We start from the raw sequence: 22,224 nt of genomic DNA, 5'->3' as shown, positions 1-22,224 counted from the left end.
AGTGTATTACTGGATTTGCACACAATAAAACACTTGCAATACAGACTTCACTTCCGGGTAGAACAATACCTTTCACTTTGCTTGCTTTTCTGTTTGCTAGAATCACACATCACTTCCTATGCTGAGACCCTCTGATGTCACACATATAGTAAAAAAATACTCTTTCACAAATACCAACAAATGAACAGCTTTGCTTTAATCACCTCTAGATAAGATAGACAGATAGATAAACAGACAGATATATAGATATGCACCTCACAAATAAGATACAGACTTCTATCTTTCATAAATCAATTCCAAGTTTTTCAAGTATTTGGGCATTGACTAGCATCTTAATATCTTAAGAAGGTATTAAAAAAATTCCCTAACCTATCCTTAAATTGAAGTATTTTGGAGCATGACTCCTTGTTCTTTTTCACATAAGTCACATTCTTTTCTTAGCTGGAGCATATATTGAGAATCAAAACCTTTAAAACTGCCTTTTCATTATGGGATCATGAAGAATTTATATTTCACAATTTAAGTCCTTGAGAAATGTACTTGATTGAGAGTGACTAATTATGAAAATCAAAGCAACAGCATGGAATATTTGTTGAAAGAACTAATGACAACTATGAAGTTCAAACACTAGGAATACTGTCAGAAATATTCCAACAAGCACTTGTGTCTGATGAGATTTTTGAAAGCAAATAAAATTCTACAGAATTCATGTGCAAAAAATGCAAAAAAAAGATTTAAGACTCACATCTGAAGGGAAGCTACAACATGACACTTCCTTCACCTCCACTTCCCTCCACAGGCTGCTGCACATTGTTATGGAGCACCTCTTCTCCCTCACCCTCCTCTTTATTTCCCATTTGCTTTCCTTTTGATCCTGTTGCCAGTGGGCTTTCAAGTACAGTTCTTTTTGGATCAATTTCTTTTACTTGTCCCTAGCATCATACAGAAATACAAAGTAATCTCTGGTTTTACCAAACCAACCTCTCTGTCCAAATCACAGACTTCTCTCTCCTGTATTTTTTTCCAGCTCTGGTTCTGTTCAAAGTAAAGCTTTTTCTACCAATATCTGCTCATGAATTATAGTGTAAGAAACAGGTTTTAAGCAACAGTCATCACAATACCTGGTTCATTAAGTGTATTTGTATAATTTCTGTCCAGAATCTGCATCAGTGGTAACTACCAACTTTCTGCAAGGAATGAGTAAGTGGATTTTTCATTTTTAAATAAACTATTTCCTTGCCCTACAGCACGATGCCAAAGAACAAAACTCCAGGCTGTTCTGCCTACCTGAGTTACTAAAATAGCTGTATCTTGACCATGTGGGGTTTTTCATGATTATAATGGCAAACTAGTCACAGGTAAAAGGGTGGCAAGGAGTACCACCACTATTTAAGGGATCATGAACAATTTATATTTCACAATTTCAGTCCTTGAGTCCTTATCACTATTTAATGTTAACCCCAGAATATAAAGTAAGAATAATTTTGCTGATATAGTACTTTTCACATCAGGTTATAATCACAGTATGCTACCATGTTAAATTACATTTTATTTACACTGTTAAAAAAACTGTTTTGGTGTTTCTTTCCTAATTTTGGATTTATTCACTGCTACTAAAAGCACAGTTAACATAAAAAAAGTCAAAAAACAAAGTTTGTGCCTATTGGCCATGTACAGGCCAGTAAAGGAGATTAAAGCAGCAGTAAATATATCAGTTATCCCTGTGGTGCCACACACATGTGCTTCCACAGTCCTGATTTAGACTGAAGTTGCATTTGCCTCTGGTGTTTTACACTTTTAGATAGCAAAAACTTATTCCATGCATTATTACGAAACTGTACCTTTTTTATTATTTTTTTTAAATTTTAAAAAAAAGCACTTTTTCTCAAAGGCTGTGTATCTGTTTAAATCAAACCAAACCAAAACAAACAAAAAAAGCCAGATCTTTGGCAATTTCATATTAATTTTGTATTTGGATTTCATTATGTTGATTCCTTTTCAGTGCTATTCAGTAAGATGAAAAAGCTACTGGCAATGCTAGATGTCTCTACTCCAAAATTTGTGGAGTAATTATGAAATAATGACATTAAAAATTGCCATGCTAATGAAAAAAATTAATTTTCCACTCCCCAAATACAGTATCACACTTTTTATCTTAAGAGTCAGCATCATGGTAAGTGGTAGATAAGCAGTGCTTTGCTTGGAGCTAGCTTATTTTCACTGCAATTTTGTCAGGCTTCAATCTAGGAGACTGTCATTTTTCATTCCTGTACTCTTGATGTGGATTTTGACTTTTCTGACTATAGCAGAATGGCAAAGGCAGTGCTTTTCAGCACATACCGCCATTTCTATCTTGTGGCTGCTTTTTTCTTGTTTTGTCCTTTGCCTGTATTCTTCCCAAAGTGCTGATGATTGAGAAGCAAAAATACATCTGTACTGCTGCTTGCTATTAATATTCCTCCCTCCTCCAAAAGTGGGGAAGAAAAAATGTAATAAACCTCTCATTCCTAACATCTTTATTTGAAGTCATGTCCTACCCAAATTCAAACCAATCCAATACCTTCTTCTACTTCACACAGTACTAAAGTACTTCATAAGGCCAGAGGTGCTGCTGCTCAATGTAAGTCAGGTCACGTAGGGCATCCTGACCCACCTGGGCCACACCATGTCATTTGTAGGTGGGCTTCAGGGCACTGGTGTCTGGAGTGCAGCCACCTGGACTCAAGATGCCAGGGAAGCTCATTACAGCAGTGACTCATAAGAAGGACACGGATTTGCTGGATCAAGTCCAGAGGATGGCCATGGATCACAGGCCTGGAGCACCTCTCCTATGAAGGCAGGCTGAGAGCGCTGGGGTTGTTCAGTCTGGAGAAGAGAAGGCTTCCTGAAAAACTCACGGCAGCCTTCCAGTACCTAAAGAGGGTACCTGGAGAGGGACTTTTAACAAGGACATGTAGCGATAGGACAAGGCGGGAATGGCTTTAAACTGAAAGACGGCAGCATTAGATTAGATATTAGGAAGACATTCCTCACTGTGAGGATGATGAGATACTGGAAGAGTGTGGTGAGGGAACAGGTTGTCCAGAGAAGCTGTGACTGTCCCATCCCTCGAACTGTTCAAGGCCAGTTCAGTTTGGGCTCTGAGCAACCTGGTCTAGTGGAACGTGTTCCAGCCCATGAGAGGTGGGCTGGAACCAGATTATCTTTATGGTGCCTTTAAACACAAAACATTCCATGATTTTTTAATGACTCACCTCACAGCAGAGTGAGGGGACCACTGAGAAGCTGTTGCCATCTCCTGCCTGAAGCCCTCCCAGAGGCCTCATCCGCTGGCTCACAAAGGATGCCTCAGCAGCTCTTTTGAGTATACGAGAATTTTAGCAAAAAACTTCTGGGGCCTCCACTGTGGCAGGAATGTGGATGGACAGCTAGTGGTTTTCCCTTTTTGAGAAGGACAGGAACTCCATTGTGTTTAATTTTCACGGTCTAAGAATAAAATACTAATTACAGATGGGTTGTAAAATTAAGAGTTTTTTAAACAAGATTCTGATACTGTCCAAATTTAAGCAAAATTGCTGCATTAACACACGCTAAAATTACAAAAGATTACTTTAGTTATTGCGTCTTTTTTTCCAGCAGATATTGCTAAACTCAGCCCGTGTACCTCTATTTTTACATAGCTCTGCAGAAGCAAACCCATGTGCCTCATGCTTTCATTCCCCAGTGCTTTGTTCCTTCTCAAGGACTGAACTGACTGGACTCCTCTCCATATGCCCAGAAGTTTCTTACATATGGTTTAACTTTTAAGAAAATAATCTTCCAAAATAAATAGTTCAGGAAATAAAATTCTGGGCAAACAAAGATGTCCTGGCCCTTCTAAAATCAAACAGTTTTGACAGGCTTTAGTAACAAAGTGTTCCAAAAAAGGGCTGACAGAAAATGCACTGAAAGGAGGCTAAATCATAAATATAAGAAGACCACACTAAATGATATCTTCTTTTGAGTAACTTGCAGATAAAACTACTGTCTGAAGCTGCAGAAGCAAAATACTAAGTGCAAGTTAAAAAAAGCAGGAGGGGAAGGGAGAGGAGTGGGGGCAGGGCCAGGACATGGGCATACACCAAAAAGAAACAATAAAAAGATCAAGCAACTGGGAAAAAAGTGGCATGGAGTGAAGCTGCTGGAAATTTATCATCAGGTTATTTTTATAATAAAGGCAACACAAATACTAACTCCTGTCAAGGACCAAAGAAACAATAAAGGTGGAAGAATTCTAGTAACCTAGTCAGTGAAAACTAGAGGACACTGAGTCAGCTACTCATGAATGCCCAAGGAGAATGATTTCTTGGTGAGACTGTCATATCCAATATGAAACAAAAAAAGAAGTCAAAGAAAGAAACTCTCCACCCAGCATTCTGTGCACAATGGAACAGGGTAACTGTGTACAGAGGTAAAGGACTGCTGATAGGATGGGTGCAGAGGCAAGAGCATTTTGAGACTGCATCAAGCTTTTTGAGATGAGCTAAGGGGGGCTGTGGAGATGCTGAAAACCTAGTGGTTGTTCAGGGAAGGGCCAAAGGAAGAGAAAAGCAAGATACTAAGGGGAGGGACTTTCAGAAGACATCACACAAGACTGCTGCAGTTGTTAGTCACTCAGGAAGACACAGTCAGATAAGTGATAGAAGTGTCATGCTCACTTTTGAGTTCAGTATTAAGCCCTTATCAAATGACTACAAAATTCTTAGAAAGGGAGTTTTGATCCTGGTTTTATTTTTGGGATTGATGGCAACAAGGAGAGAATTTATACTGAAAGTGAAAGCAAAAAACCAATCTCAGAAAGCCTTGTAAGTCCACTCATCAGCATTCCACCAAATACCCACCTCCTCTGTCACAGTTATGTCTAGGTAACTGCACAAGAAATGCTTCTTTAGTTCCTACGTCTTCCTACATCAGAGTTCTGCAGCAAGCTGAATGTAGATATGCCCCAATTTTCCCAGCCCACTCTGCATCCTGCTTTCTCTCAATATCAAATGTATTATTAGTTCTGTGTCTTTTATTGCTTTTCTCATTTTGTTGTGACACAGCTCCTCTGAAAATTGCTGTGCAAGTCTTGAACGAATGTAATATCCTGAATTAATATAATGTCCTAAATGAATGAGAATATAATGGTGTTAATCACAAAGGAAAGCTGTTCTCATTTATTTTAGCTGTTGCCTGAAATAATCTTGCCAAAATGCTTTTGGTCTTGTTAAAGTTTCATTTTAAGTACTAACTTCAGTTTGCATTTATATATTGCTTAAATTGATGTTTGTGTTGTTTTTCACCTGAGAAGACGCCTTGAAAAGGAGGAAGGGCTCACTTGTGAGGGTCAGCAGTGTACATTCGATAGATTCATCATGTTATGTATACGGAATTCATCAGAACTTAATTTCCTTAAACTTCGTGATATTTGGAACACCTCTTGAATTTTTGATGAGCAGCCCAATTAAAAAATAACGAACCTGTCTTTTTCTAAAACTGACTCATTATCTTGGTGGTTTCCAACAGCAACCCAGAGCTCAATTTTATATCAAATTATTTTGTGCCTGTTGGCCAGCAATACCTTTGCAACCTTCTAAGGTACTTCTAAAGTCAAACAATTTCCCCAGGAAAAAGTTTTAAAGCTGTTACTATTCCCAGTGCTGAGTTTCTGTCTAGGCTCATAAAGCAAATAAAACTTGTACTGGTAACAGACAGAACCCATGGGATGTTCAAGACCTCTCTCTTGTACCCTAACCTTAGTGGAACACCTTAGGAGAATAGCTTCATCTTCAACAGACAACACCAAGATTTCTGCTGCTGACTCTCCGTGGGATATTTTTGTTTCTTTTTACCGTATTATTCTTAAAATAGTATTATTCTTAAAATATATATATTTATAGAACACAAAATCTTAAACCCCTTAGCAGGGTATATAAGGAACTGTTCTGCACCACCACCCGCTCCAACTAACAGGAAAATAAAAACATCTTCCAAGAATGCATTCTGTTTCATGCACATGTCTGAGGAATCATCAAACCATTTTTCGAACTACAGCCTACCCAAAGCTCAACTTCAACAATAATCATGAGCACTTCCAATAGTTAACCCTGATGGGCTAAAAAACAAGCACAAAACAAAACATCCTCTCTGGCTCAATGAACACAGAATCATAGAATCTGGAATTATTTGGGTTGGAAGGGATCTTGAAAATTACCTAGTTCCAGGTAGGGACACCTTTCACTAAACCAAGTTCGTCAAAGTTCCATACAGCCTGGCCATGAACACTTCCAGGGATGGGGCATACATAACTTTCCTGGGCAAGCTTTTTCAGTGCCTCAGCACCCTCACAGTAAGGAATTTCTTCCTAATATCTAATCTAACCCTATCCTCTTTCACCTTAAAGCCATTCCCCCTTGTCCTATCACTACATGCCCTTGAAAAATGTCCTTCTCCACTCTCCTGTTATTTCTTGTCACTATGCAATACTATTTATGCACAGTGGAATTGCTTCAAAAGGAAAGATCACACACATCCCTCCAAAAAAGGGCCTTGAAGATGTTCTCTCAAAAGGTGGAGTGAGGATTCAACTCTCTCACTCATCAGCAAACATCACGCACAGGGTTTTTCTCCTACATCACATTCACTGGCTGATCACTCAGTTGTTCTGACTAACTTCCCTCATGCATTGTATCCTGTAGCCTTAAGCACCGCTATGAAAAACTATCCTGCAAGTCAGGAAGCTGCCTAAAATAAGGGACTGCATCAGTAAAAACAGTGAGGGCCTAATTCTTTGTGGAAGCAATAAGTATTTCAGCAATGATGAGTAACATTAAAAACTGAATTACCTGTTATTTTTTCTTATTTTAAAATGGGGATGTATGTATGTGTCTGTGTAGCATAAACAAGAAGTGTTCTGGACAGAATGGAAAAGAATGATTTCGAAAAGAGAAGTTCCCTGTAAGGAACTGAGAAAATGTTCGGAATAGATTCTATAACTTGCCTTTGCAAATTAACTCCTCACTATTGAAAGACATGACTGAAGCTCACTTGTAAAATTAGATCGACTTAGACGCTTTTTCTACAAAAATTTGTTTGAATACTGTATTCCTGTTATATCTAACACAACTTGGTAAGTTCCTTTGCTCCAAAGGGTTCCAATGATTAGCACTTGCAGATTGCAGCATGGTGAAATAAAAATGAGACAAATATTTGTGGAATAAATATTAGTAATGTTTACAAATTTGCCTTTCATATGAGCGTGTCAAAAATCAAATATGTATTAATCAGAAAATGTGGCTGGTAGCTCTTAGTATCAACTTCCCAAGATGCTTATTGTTGAAAAATTTAAACAGCTCATCTCATATGCGCCCATTTGAACGAATTAAGATTTTACTTCCATATCTTTATTGGATTAACACAAAGGTATAGAAACCTTAAATTCCATTTTGAGAAGTTTTATTGCACTACTTCAGTCCCTTCCACATGACTCATCGGAACAGTCACTGGATGCAACAGGTTGATCGGCTCTGAACATCAGGCAAGCCACAAAAAGGAACAAAAAGATGAGCACTTGGGTATCAGCCATTAAAATGATGATGATGATCCTAATTTTCCAATGCCATTAGTCTTTCTAGAAAGGTTTATTGTCTGTGCTGTACAATAAACGTAATAATGAGGGTGAAAGGACTATAAAAAATAACCTAAAGGTATATAAATCAATAGCAAAGTGACACACATGATTCTTTAACCCAGTTGAAGTTTACGGACTGATATCAGATTTGTTTGGCATTACAGAATAAAATCTGGATTAATCCATTCTAAAGTATAGAATTTGCTTCATCTTGAGTTGGATTTTTGTTCTTCTTGCAGTTGAAAAGGACAGGGAACTTCTGTAACGTTTCCCCTTTGGTCGAAACCAGATTTAGCTGGAGGTCCACTAAGCATGGAGGTAACGGCAGTGACCATCCTATCACTGGAAAAGGGAAATTACTCTAGAGCACTCAAAGAAGAAAAAGACGAACAATGACAGGAAAACTATGCAACTATTAAAAAGACAATTGGACCTTACTTATAATACAAACTTATAATCCACTTATTATCCACAATGTCACAATGTATCTCAGAATGTGATACAATCTCAGCAGACTTTTTGAATGTAAGGAGCTGTTTGGGTACACAGGTTTATGAATGTATATACATATGTCCATGCAGTGTGGACATAATACATCCATGTGTTCCTCTTGGTTGAAGAGACAGCACTGTTAGTCTGTTGGGCAGACTGTGAGAGGAGCAATTTTAAAATGTTCATCACATACAGAAAAGCCTTACTTCAGCAATGATCTGTATTTATGTGTTTAAGTATTCACCAGCAACCAGATTTTGGTATATGAGGTGGAAAGAGTCTGTGGTTTGGCCAGTTTCTGTACCAAGCATAGACTGTCCTCTAGACAATGATTTACAGTGACCAGCTGGAGCTGCTTTAAAAAGCAAACTCAAACTCTAAATTACTAATTAACAAGGTAAAAAGATGCATCCACAAACCATCCATCAATCACTGTTGAATCTCACCAGGCTAGGAAGCTGGCCTTCCTTTAGAAGGACAACTGAAAACTTAAGCAGCAGATTTATTTGTATTACATTTGATGTTTATGTAACAGAGAAAGGCTTAAACAGTTAGTCCACTACTATGACATTATGATTTGGTAAGTCACATGAAGAAATACTGGCATAAATGTAAAATGGAACCTCTTTGCAGATAGGACTGTTCCTTCTTTGCATTTCTTCAGTGCTTCTCACAATTAAATTGCAATTTTTAAATTCGATTTACTACTCTACTTACTTTTGTAAAAAAACCCCCTGCAATTAATTTTCAATCAAATTCTTGCATCAGCTGCATTCAGTGGAGACAGACAGGCAAAAAATCAGGTGGGGGGGGTCTTCAACTCAAAAAACTAATAACAGAACCATGCATGTGCCTCAGAGCCAATCTGACTACAATCAATTCATACATGGCTTTTAGTATGCTGCCTCAGTAGTTAAAGAAGAAAGAGGCTTTGGAGTTCTCATTCAAAGAACAGTACAGGACTTCTGAAGATCAGCTTTAAGAACAAGCTAATCACTGTTTCAGCATTCCGTTTCAGGAAGTCCTTTCTGGGAGTCCTTCCACTTCATCTGCCATGCTACATGGCAAAGACAGGTGTTTCTATTTAATCTGTGCATTTTAGTTATGTTCCAGGTATTCCATTAACAGAGCTCATTGCCAGGCCATAGTCAGCACAAAGACTATCTCTTGGAATAGCAAAGATCAAGGAATATTGCTCCTGCTTGTCACCAATTCAATAAATAAACGTCCCCTGTGCCATTCTTTTAAATACCTTCATTTTTAAATTAGATTTTGATTTTCTGCTCAAAACCACCTAAACCTCTGTTGAGCCAACATGACTTACTTTGCAATTTTGATTTGCATTATCTGTCCTCCCTGCTTTATTTTGCAACAGGACTGCTAGCCGAGGATAGACTACTTCACTACTTCACAAAATAACAACTATTTTATTAAGGAAGGTTTTACTGTGAGTCAGCTTTGGCATCGAATTTTTGAAACAGCTTTAAATACATGCATGCTATGCAAAGTTTGGACCAGATAAGAATACTGTAACTTGCAAATGACCCTAATTGGTTAAAGGGAAAATGGCCTGAATGAGAAACTGTTCAAGAGGTATTTTCCATATTTGTCTACAACAGAGATAGTGCTGACAGATTAAATGATCTATAGATATTCTCATCCAGGGAGGCTAAATTGCTCATATGCAGTATTAACTTATATGTTAAAGTTGTAAAGCCAAAAGCTAGTATCAGAAAACTAAATATTTACATTTTGTGTTTATGCTGTGAATCAATTCTGTGTAACTAAAGAAGATGAAGCCGCTGTTTGTATTTACAGCTCCTTTCTCCGTGAAACACTACATCAGTTTAAGAGAAAAGATAGAAAACAGATCAGGTTGAGCCACAGGACACTGGACACATCAGCCCTTGCCTTTGATTTGTCACTGCACTGTTTAACCTTCTTAAGGAAAAGCACTCATTTAAAAACAAGGGTACTAAGAAACTGGAGGGCATTTAGAAATTGTTCAGCATCTGAAGTCTGATGGCTGACAACTGGATACTTAGGACACGCAAAGAAGCATTTTGCCACTGCTTTTAACAATCTCTATTTCAGCGCTACTGCGAGCACGAGTCTAACGTCAAAGGTGCACAGAGTTGGGAATGGGCACCCTCAGGTGTAGAAAAGAGTTGGAACATGAAAACAGTGATAAATAGCAGTATATAAACATGAGGTCTAAAAACTTCATCCATTTGCCTCTTAAGCCCCAAATTCAACATGCCATAAAATCAGCAGACACCCACTAAACTGACCCCATTATCTATCACACACTGACACGGTAACAAACAAGAGTTTCCCTAAGGTAGTAAAGCCCTCTCAGTACACTTCCTCATCCTAGACAAGTGTTCAGCTCCTTCAGTTTTGGAGAACAGACAACTTTGCTAGTATGGCTTTTAAAATTTTGGTGATGCAGTTACAAAGACAGGCACAGAAGTGGGGACAATAACCAAGAATGTTCAGCTGCTAATAGTTTCTTCTCAGTTATACTGCTAAGAACACTATACTACTGCCACACTGTGTTTCAGTGACACGTGAGAAAAGATGGACAATATTTCTCTAGCAGTTTCAACAGAATTGTAAGACATCTACCTGAAAAACACCATCAGATTGTGACTTCAGGTACACATTCCCACATACCATCTTGAGCAACTGCAAGATCGTTTTTGGTGGATTAGCTATCAGGTTAGTTTTCTAGTTCAGGTCAGCATCACAGAGAAACATTTCCTGAAGATGGGAAATCTGAATCCTGAACTGAAAACAACTTACAGGACATGTACACAGGATCTGACACGAGCCTCCTTGGCCATGTAACCATCACTCACCACTGTCACAAGATCATAAGGGATACTAACCATAACTCAAAAGCCATCCACAGACATTTGACATGAGACCCATAGTGAAGCATTTACAGACTGTATTTTGCCAGGTCTGGAGTACTTCCACACACCTCCACAGTTCTCCAGCCACAGCAGTATCCACATGCATCCTCCCACTATCCCATACTACAATCACCCCATGCACTGACTTCCCTCCAAGGAAGGCTGACTCATATAAATGTCAGAAAGGTGTTCCTGCAGTCTCTAGTACGTTAGAAACTCAACACACAAGCCAGAGGGATAGGGCTAAAAACATCAGAGAAATATGTTGCTACCATTACAGACATATCAAGAACTGCACAGACTGGCAAAGAAACTGCGAAACTGCTTCTGGCAACACAAAAGTCTAGCTTTTGACTTACATGGCAGGTTATGTGACCTACTGCTTAGTCAAGCATCAAGCTTGAACTAATTGGACTTCCCAAACAGTAGGACTAGCATGGTTGACTTAGCCTGTGATCTTTCTGACATACATGAAGTGAGCCCTGTGTAGCTTTTTATTGTGCATATGTTTGCATTCATGTGTGTTTGCACATGTTTTGGTCAGATGGGGCCCATAAAACAAGGTTTCAACCTGGTTTGCAGGCACCTATTCTGGTAAGGGGCAACTTCTCTAGCTCTTTCAGTCCTTAAATGTGACTTTGAAGCCACTCCAGGTAAAAGCCATAAATTTACCCCTGCATGCACACACACGCACACACAGAGATACTACGTGTTATTCTGTAAGCACACCTTATTTTATGCCACTGCACAGCACCATTTAAAAGTACTCAACATTTCCACTTATTCTGGGAGATTTGCCCTGCTATTTTAAGCCCAACAGGTCAGTGAGCAGGTCCAAGGCTCCATTGTTTGTCGACCATCTGTAGAAATGCTTCTTTCAGGAGGAAAAAAAACCAGCTCGAGATGCTCAGTACCCTTTACATCTGCTGCTCAGCTGGAGACACAGTTAAAAGGCCATTTGAAGCACAAGGTGACAGACCTCACAGGCCAGACGAGCTGGAGAGCAATTTGCTGTTTGCATTAGAAGTATCAGCCCTGGCTACTTCTTTTTGCTGCACCAAAAGCAGCTCCCGTCCCCAACCCTGAAAATCAGGACCAGGACGGGTGGCCAGCCCATCTCAGGGCTGAGGCTGTGCTGCAGAGCCTCCCCCTGCACATTCAGGTTTCACAGTGGGTGGAGGGGACAGAAGCCCTACCAGCACTATCCATAACCCCTGACTTTGCCCACAGAGACTGGCTCTGCTGGACGCATGTCACAGTAGGACCCAAATTCCTGTGCAGTCAGAGGAAACCTCTTCCAGCACATCTTTGGCAGCACCTGCCTCCAAATGCTGCGTGTCTTCTGTGTTCCACAGTCGCTCAACAGAATAAAGTGCTGCTGTTTCACTTTGCTGGAAGGAAAAGGTCATGTTAGCCGAAAGAAGCTCGTTGGAGGGAGCTGGTGGTCTTTCTGACAGCCTCCTATAACAAGAGCTAGAAATGTTCTTATTAGGGAAGCTCATTTTTTGGATGTGTGCTGGAGGTCTAGAGCAATAAGTACTGAAGAAAGCAAATCTTGGTTTCAGTAGGTTTTAGGCCTTTTTTACATACAGAGGAATAAAGTGCTATGAATTTTACCAGCATATGTTTTCTTGCCATCTGCAATGCATTTTAAATTCCTTTTGCATCTTGTAATGTATTCTCTCTCTTTAGCATAATAACAATTCTGCCTTTAAACACCAACCTTTATATGCTGTTCTTAGGAATTTCTGGAGAAGTGTTAATTCTTTTACACATATTTAAGCTGCTAAAATAATTATGCCTGGTAGCATGAACAGTCAAAACCACAGAATGAAGGTTCCCCTCCCAGGGATATAGCACCCATTAACCAGGTACAAAAGGGGGCATACAGTCATAGTTCACTGGAAAAGTAATTTCATTTTGCTAGTAATGAGAGTGCTGATACTTTGATACCATAATGGAGTTTTAAGCACCAAGCCTGTTATTTCAACTAGAAATTTTAATGTAATTATGCATTTTTACTTTACTAAAGCAGAAAGGGAGATTAGCATGCATAGTTTTCTTACATGTATCGTGGGGAATAAGACAGAGATCTCCAAGTGATACTGCAAGATGCTCAAGTCATTCAAAAGAAATGGCAGGTAGTAGTTTTAAAGACAAATTACCCAGAAAAGCTTTTATTGTTGATCACTTGTTATAAGATTTGCCATTTGCAAGTAATTGTACATTCAGCTGAAACTGACCTTTTATGAGAGCCAAGTGGTAATATAAATGAAATGAATATATTCTTTATTGCAGTAATATAAAAAGAATGGCCTGGGCTTTTAACATAGTGCTTGACCTGTGGTGTCTGAACACCACCTAATCTCAGGAGTATTTCACAACAGCATATGATGAAACAAGTACTAATACAGCATTGGAACAGTTTAACACATTAGCATTTCGAAGTATAGAAAATATTATAGCTTTAGGTATACTTTTTGATTATAAATCAGACTGACAACAGAAAGCAAAGAGATCATTAGAGACAATACACTGAAGTTCATCATTACATTAATTATTAAAGCATTGCCTTTTCTACTTTGAAGCCCCTCTTTCCAAGATACTCTAGCATAAAGTCACACTGGGAAACTCCAGATGCTGAGATTTAAAATTCTCATTCAAAATTGAATTATTTATAAGCATTAAAAACATGCTATTTCTTCTCAAAGGCCCTGATCTTACAAACATCACCTTCAGGTTTTAGATGTGCATACATAAGTTGTTGCAGCGGGGATTACTGCAACAAGTATATTTCAAACCAGGAGTCCCGTGGAAACGAAGTATATATGGACAGATTCGTGGTAGATGTTTCAGAGATGTTTATTTCTCCAGCCGCATGGCCGGGGCTCAGCTCAGGAACCCCGCAGTCACGGGACCCGAGGGTCCTTGGCCATACAGGGGAACACAAACCAACCAATGGGAAATGAGACTGACCAGGGGCAGGGAAACCCCGTGTCTCCCCCCCAGGGCCCATCTCCCAGGGCTCCATGGCAGGGGAGGGAGCCCAACATCTCACCCGTTTTATTTTAATAAAAGGAGAATGAAAACAACTGGATAAACATAACAAGAACAGTTTCAAGACAAAACAAGCCACCCTCCTGAGTCTTTAAATGTCCAAACAGATTCTGTGGAACATCTTAGGGCTGACACAAGGGAGACAAAACTCTCCAGGCATGCTCTGTGGGGAAACTGAGGCAGGAGAGGGTTTAATTTCTTCCCTCCCACTTTTCATCCCCCCCTCGGTACTGGAAAGGAATTGTAGGGAAATGGAATTGTATAGGGAAGCCATGGGGTGAAAAACAGATTAGGAATAAACTGGGGATAGGGTAAACTTAGGAAGGGGTTCATATTGGGTATAGGGTAAAAGGGGGAAGTAGGCTGTGGGTAGGGAAATTGCTGGGATGGATATTGTTTATAATTTTGTGCATGACGGCTGCCTTTGACTGGAATACCCCCAGGCCCAGTAACATTTGCTGCTTGTAAACCCTTCTTTCCTTGCGCTATATCAAACTGTACAACCTCCCCATGTCCTACACTTTGCAGGTAATTTTTAGGGTTATTCCTTTTAATGGCAGTTCTATGGATGAATAGATCTTCCCCTGTATCATCTCGTGTTATAAAACCATGGTTGTTTTTTACATTGTACCATTTCACAGTTCCTGTAACTTTTGTGGCTACAACTCCTCCCATCACGTGCTTGCGTGTTCGTCGTGGCTGCTGGTCCCGCGTGGCCACCGCCTCGCCGACTCCGACGTCTCGGCCGGGCCCCTGCGTTGCGGCTGCTCCGCACTCTCCGAGCGGCACTGCTCCGGCACGTGTCTGGGCTCTGCGCGGCCCCGCATTGCCATCACCGCTGGCTCCGTGCCCTGTGAGTGGTTCCGCTCCGCAAACTCCACGCTGCTTTGAGACCGGACCCGTTTCAGCTCGGTGCTGCGCTGCGCGACTTCTCGTGTCGCTGTGGAAACCGCCGCTTCTCCCTCCGCAGGGCTCTCCGAGCCGTGTGCTCAGAGCGGCCTGCCACGCCGATGCCTGGTTCCTGGCTGCTCGTGACCCACGACACCCGCGGCGCCTGTGGCATCGCTCCCTCACTCGCGGCCGCGTGGCCGGGGACCCCGAGACAGGGATGGGGTCCGCGATAAGGCACGTGCTCCCGAGGGGGCTGGGCGCATCCAGCGCAGGCACCTCTGCCGGCACGGCTGCAGTCATGTGCTCCCGGGATGGCGGCCGCGCGGCCTCGGCCACGGGAGAAGTAGGATCCTCTGCTTTAGGGGTAATGGGACCATACAAATGCTCCTCAAGAGCTTCCCTGATTATAAGGTATGCATGGAAAGCTTCTCTTTGATCCCATACTTTATCCCAGATCTCGTCCCAGAAACACCCCTCACAAGATACAGGAGGTTCGATATTAAAAAGTAAGTCTCGAGAAATATAGGAGAACCTTTTGAAAAGCCAGATGAAGAAATGTTCTAGATCTTCCGGTTGCATTACTTTTTTCTTTTGTTGTTCAAGGATTCCTTTTACTTCTAGATACATTTTTCTCTGTGGCTCAGAGAGCCCCATTTCCCACAATTCTTCCATAGTCCAGAGAGAATATCCAAACCAAGATGAGAAGAGAGAGGTCTAGAGTGGTTATTTTACTCACGAATCTTCTTCAGGGATCAGTATCTTGCCCGCATTCCTCCACCAGTTTGTTACAGCGGGGATTACTGTAACAAGCATATTTCAAACCAGGAGTCCCGTGGAAACGAAGTATATGGACAGATTCGTGGTAGATGTTTCAGAGATGTTTATTTCTCCAGCCGCATGGCCGGGGCTCAGCTCAGGAAGCCCGCAGTCACGGGACCCGAGGGTCCTTGGCCATACAGGGGAACACAAACCAACCAATGGGAAACAAAGGTGACCAGGGGCAGGGAAACCCTGTGTCTCCCCCCCAGGGCCCATCTCCCAGGGCTCCATGGCAGGGGAGGGACCCCAACAATAAGTTGTATTCCCTTTAATGGCATCAGTCACATAACAACCAATAAATATGTACAGAAGTGACAGCAAAGACAGGTCTTAGGAAAGCTGCTCTTCCTCCTACCAACATGCACATGCCAATTTATTAGCATGCACCATGCACCTGCAACTGAAACATAAGAGAGGCCATAAGGAGAGGTGACCAGAGAGACTCTTGATGCTGCAGTTACTGAAACTGCAAACAGAGGTGAGAGGGGTCACACATAATGTGGAGGATACAACTACAACAGTGCTAAAACAAAAAGAAAGTATAAAGTTTACATGAAATTCCATGTCCATCTTCACTGCCATCATGGAGGTCAGGAGTGAATTAACGTCTAGTGGCCCAATACAGACGTCACTAATTTGCACTGAATATAGTATTTATTTTTGTAAGGCTATCCCTTTTTTAACACTGCTAAGGCAACCACACAAGGTGTCCGTGAATCCCCATGTACCTCCTGGTCTACAGCCACTTTCTTCACACAGCTCTCAGTGACAGCAGAAGAGAAACAGTAAAAGAAGGTATTAATGAACAAGTACTTGGATACAGACTCAGTCAGGAGGATTTTCCCTATTCTGTCAATCTACTACTGCATTTTAGAGTACGAAAGCAAAACATTCAGAAAGAGTATCTTGGGAACATCTGACATGGACTAATAGCTCAATTGCATGGGTGACTACTGAGGTATTATTAACATTAACATTATTATTAACATTATTATTACTATTAACGTTGTTATTATTACCACTTAGAAGCTACAAGCAACTGTGTTATGTATGCTTGCTCGCTTCAGTCAACACTTCTGTATAAAGCCTATTCATCAAAGCACAATTTCAAGTGACTCCTGACCTTCAAAATGAAGGGTTTGCTTCTGCTTTCATTTCAGTTCCTTTGACTATGGTGACTCTGCCGCCAGAATCTCACCTCGTTCATCATCTGTGCAGCAGCACAAAGTTCACGTACTTCTTATGCAGCATTTAGAATTCAACATCTTTACTGTTGGATGCTTTAGCAGAACACTTCTAGTCTTTATCTAAATAAACTATTATTCAGCAAGTAGTAAAACCCCTGAAAAAAACAAAAAAAAACCCCCAAGTAAAACCACACCACACAAAACCCCCACACCCTTCACCTTGGAAGTGGAAAAGCACAAATCAGAGGCATCCACTACTTTAAACAGTCAGACATTCATTCAGAAAACTCTGAGGTAAGGGCACAATCCAACTTTAACTTTGATGTTTCATTTTCATGGCTTCCTCTAAGTTGATATAAGTTACTGAAGGCATGATTGGAGTTAAACAAGTATTGCCAAAAGATACGTTTTATGATTTTTCTCTTGTGTGTTGACTTTCAAATGACAGATTTTCCTACAGCAAAATATTTCCTGCAAAGTCCTCAGGAGCTCCGCTAACACTCATGAATGCTGGGTCACGGCAACCTGAGTCTCACAGTAGAACTCTTTTTAACACACAGGATACTCCACAGCAGCTCTGAGAGAGGAGCCCTTTACAAGGACAGCACAGCACACACTGCAAGCTCCTGCTACCTGCCCTGCATGTGACTGATGTGCAGAATTAAGCCCGCAGCAGTGTATTAAGTATACTTCAAATTTTCTTCCTCTGCCCCCCATTCCCAGGCAAAGCTCCTTTACTGAGGACTTACTTTGCTAAACTATGTCAGAAAACAACTTCATGTGAGGTAATCCAGTGAAGGTCACAGCACCAGAATCTGGTGATCAGACAAGAAGACGTCAGACACAGAAGGCTGATTACAAATAAGTTCTATAGAATTACAGAGAACAATTTAGCATTGCTGTAAAAGTACAGTGAACAACTGTAGTCACATTACTGCCAACTTCAACATATTTCACGTACAACAAAATACTGTAGAAAAACCTTGCCTTACAGAGCAAAAACTAACTTTTTAAATCTGTAACTTCTGCCTTCTCTGTACAAAAGTGAGTGACAGTATAAACAACATTACAGAAATTATCTAACAAGTCTCTTGCATTGCAGTTCCATTCAACAGAGATACCTCTACGTCCATAGCCTCTATAATTTAAACAGGTTCTTCAGCTCTTTACATCAGTACATACACACTTTGCCTCAGTATATACACAGTCTTCAGTTTACACATTTCAACAGTTGTAGCTAGAAAATGGCTTTTAAACAAACGACAACAAAAACCATGACTACTGTTAAATCAAAACACATAAACCACACTGTGTATTACTATTTATCATCATATTATCAAGATATTGATGCAAAATCTTTTGAAAACACGTTTGTTCAGAAATATGACGGTAATTAAATTCTTTTAACTCCTTAAAACATGAGGCCTTTGACAGACTACACTTCTGTAACACTAACAAATTGCTTCCTTAACCGCATCAGTATGATGGAAAAAGACAGAATAAAAAAAAAAAAAAAAAGAAGAAAAAAGCTTCTCAAACCTGTACACTGATTACTTTAACTACACTTCCAACATTGCACCAGGTAGCAAATACAGAGCTTTAACATTAACAAGAGCCCATGCTGCATGCACAACTATTACCCCACCTTGCAGCACTATACAAGAACAGCACACTCAGAAACAATCCTATCCTTCCAACAACTCACTTGAACAGCTACAAAGAGAACTGCTCAAAAGTTGATACACCAACTAGCAAAAAGGCAGATAAACCACAAAAAATGAAACGACTTCAACAGGAAGCTCAGAAAAAATAACTCATACCCCCATAAATCATGTACATAATCATAACAGTAGAGTTACTTATGATACTTAGCAGGAAAGTGTGGAGTAATTTTGGATTGAACTACTATTAAATATTTAATTACTCTGAGTCTTTTTGTACAGATACATGTCAACAGAAACTTACAAATGCTGGGCTTGCTTAAAAATTGCATGTTGACTTTGCACTGTACATTCAGAAAATATATGAAACAATAAAACTTCTCTGTGAGCTGAAAGCAACAAGTGTTTACCCAAAGTTATTAGAAGTCTGAAATTTACTGGAATTTCTTTTTTAATGGAACAGAGGATATCCCACCATTCTGGTGTTAACAGTGAGCAAAGGGAAAGCATGACCACATATTCAAAGGATCTTTTGCTCACGAGAGATTTCATGATTTCATATAACTGATGAGCAACCTGAATATAAATTACAGGAAAAAGCACAGAAAGACCAGAGAATCAGTAAGCCTGAGGGATGAAGGTGCAACATGGAACAACCTTTCCCATATCTTTGTGAACTACAGCCTCTCTGTCCTGAGATCTTCCACATTTATCATTCCTCATGTAAAGTGCTAAATATTGCACAGTGAATAACTGTGGCGTTATTTCACCTCAAGGAAGATAAATCTACTGCTTCCAACTTTAAAGAGGAAGCAAGCAAACCGAGGAGCATCTAATTCACTACAAATAGCACAACCTAACAGCAAAGTGCCGGTGGCAAAGCATAAACCTTTCTTGAGGGCTCAAGCAGTCCGATTTAAGCAGTCCCGGCTCATGACACCACGTATGATTTCTATCTTTTTGTGGTGCTCTCTGATTGCTAAATGATTTTCAGCCCCAAACGTATTTTTATTCATTTAGTCATAAAGATGCAATGCTGATAAGGTTGTAGGGGAAAGTAGGGAAATAGAATTACAACAAAAAACCATTCCCAACACCTTCGTAGGCGGATTGCGATATAACCTGTTGTAGGCATGTTTCACCAGACGGAAGAGCCAAGTAACAGGCTGCCGGGGCTGCCGGGTTGGTGTGTGTGGATGTGTGTGGGTGCCTCTCCCCGGCAGCCGGTGCCTCTGCTCGATCCGTGCTGCGGCGGAGGCGCCCGGCGGCGCCTCCAAGGGGCGACCCGCCCGGTCCGGGGCCGCGGCGGGGTGCGGGAGGGGAGCAGGTCTGCCCTCCTCGCCCTCCTCCTCCTCCGCCGCCTCTTTCATGCCCTGTGCCCGCGGGCAGAGGGCGAAGTTTTGTCCCCCGCACAGGGCAGCAGCGGGGGCAGCCGCCACTGCGGACCTGCCCGCTGCCTCTCGCCGCCCGGCTGCAACTCTCAAGAAGTTTCAGCCAGCGAACAGATCCGCGGCTGAGCCTGCCTGCGTCCCCGTCATGCTCACCCTTTTTTTTACCCCCCACCCCCTTAGCTTCTGTGTCTATTTAATCTTTATCTACACACACACACGCTCCTCCGGGAAGCCCGCAGATGCCACCCGGGTCGGCAGAGCCGCTCCGCTCCTCTCCGCGCCGCGCAGCGAACACAGCCCCGCGATCCCCGGCCCCGCTCCGGCGGGGCGTGCGCGCAGCCCGGCGGCGACAGCGCCGTCCCCGCTCCGCGGCCCCTGCCCGATCCCCGCCGCGCCCGGCCCCTTCCTCACCTGCGATCTCCTGGTAGGGCACGCTGGCCAGGCTGAAGCCCTTGGCGCTGTACGCCTGCCGCACCTCGCCGCAGCTCCGCGCCTTGCCCTCGGTCCCCGCGGCCGGCAGCGCCGGCAGCAGCAGCAGCAGCAGCAGCAGCGGCGGCGGCGGCACCGGCAGCAGCGGCCGCGCCAGGGCGCAGCGCCGCGCAGCCCCCCGCGCCGCCGGCATGGCGCGGAGCGCAACTCCCGCGCGGCGCGGAAGTTCCGCGCCGCCGCCTCCGCCGCCCCGCCGCGCCTCCGCCGCGCCCCCCGGCTGCGGGGGCGGCGGCCCGGGAGCCCCCCGGCCGCCCAGGCAAACTTTTGCGAGGCGGGGGGGAGATAGGCGCGCACACACACACATGCGCGCACGGCGGGGGCAGGAGAGCGGTAGCCTTGTCCCCCCGGCTCCTTCTCCAAACGCAGAGCGCTCGCCCCACGCCGAAAGAAAAAAAAAAATTAAAAAAAACCCCCAAAACCACAACCAGAAACCCCACAACCAAAAGCAAAAAAGGCAAAGGAAAAAAGAGGGTAAAAATCTGTCTGTAGCTTGTGAAGATGGAAACCGCGGGCGCGTTGCTGCGAGCGGAGTCCCGGGGCAGCGTCAGCGCGATCCGCCGCGGAGCTGTGCCTGCCGCCTCTGCCAGGCTGGATGGAGACGGTGGGGAAAGCAGCCGGCGTGGGGATGGACTGGACAGCGGCTCGGAGCGTGCCTGTGTGCCTCTGTGTGTGTGTGTGTGTGTGTGGTGTGCGTGCGTGTGGTGCACTGGATGCGTGTGCCTGTATTTACGGGAGCCGGGGAAACCTCTGCTCCGCGCAGCGCTGGAGCAGCCTCCGGAGCCAGGCAGGGAGAAATCCCGGAGACAAGACACAGCGAGGGAAAGCCGCACATGCACACATACACACACACGCACGCACACACACACACACACAGAGAGAGAGAAACGTGCTACACATTGCATCGCCGAAATACAGAATACAGGAGCAGAAAGCAAATCCTGGCGTGGATCGCTGTTTGCTGGCAGAAGGAAGGAAAAGCACCCTCAACCCCGCAAACTTCCTCCTCACCACAAATCCAGCCGCTCCTAGCCCCAAAATTACAAATTCCCTGCTAGCAAGACGTCAAAAAGGTACTACTCCTCGGCAGTATTGCTCTCTGTAGTGCCACGGTTGGACTGGGCCCCTTAAATACTTTTTTCCCCGTTTATTATTATTTGTTGCTCACATAAATACCTGAGCTGACAAGCTAGAATGAGGATTAGCTCATCGTCTGAAGGAGAGATAGAAGGAAAGATGTTTCTGTGCATTGCACAAAGAATGAGAAAACAAGAAAGACAGTCCTTGACCCGGATTCTTCCTGCCAACCTAGGAGAGGAGACCAGAGGAAAAAAACCATAAATTTTCTTTCTTCAAATGAGCATCTGCAAAAAACTGAGTGGGGGCCGTGAAGAAAATTCCTGCAAGGTGAATTGGTCTTGGCTCGGGGAGAGAGAAGAATATTCTGTAAAGTATTTGATAGCAAAATCCAAACTTAGAGTTTTAAAAGGTTTTGCAGTGCTTTTCAGGAGTACTGTAGAGAAGTGTGATAGCTTGTCCAAAGTATTTAGAGAGACATGTTAGACCCAGGATGAAGTGAAGAAGGCCAACAGAAGAGATAAAAGACCATGAACTTGAAGACTGACTTATCAGTGAGGAGCCACAGAGCAGTATCATGACATAATTCATCAT

The 22,224-nt window shown here is 42.5% G+C and overlaps 1 protein-coding gene across 1 annotated transcript in view; it reads right to left on the bottom strand.

The window, feature by feature from the left end:
* Nucleotides 1–20,860, bottom strand: part of GPC6 (glypican 6) — a 760,779-nt gene extending 739,919 nt beyond the window's left edge. Inside the window, exon 1 of the mRNA XM_039555644.1 lies at nucleotides 20,479–20,860. Coding sequence (XP_039411578.1) covers nucleotides 20,479–20,860 — 382 coding nt within the window. The remainder of the gene's footprint in view (nucleotides 1–20,478) is intronic.
* Between the last annotated feature and the right edge of the window lie 1,364 nt (nucleotides 20,861–22,224).

Source organism: Corvus cornix, chromosome 1 (assembly GCF_000738735.6).
Source record: "Corvus cornix cornix isolate S_Up_H32 chromosome 1, ASM73873v5, whole genome shotgun sequence".
NCBI lineage: Eukaryota > Metazoa > Chordata > Aves > Passeriformes > Corvidae > Corvus > Corvus cornix.
The sequence above is the reverse complement of the archived record's forward strand: the minus strand, read 5'-3'. Positions and strand labels throughout refer to the sequence as shown.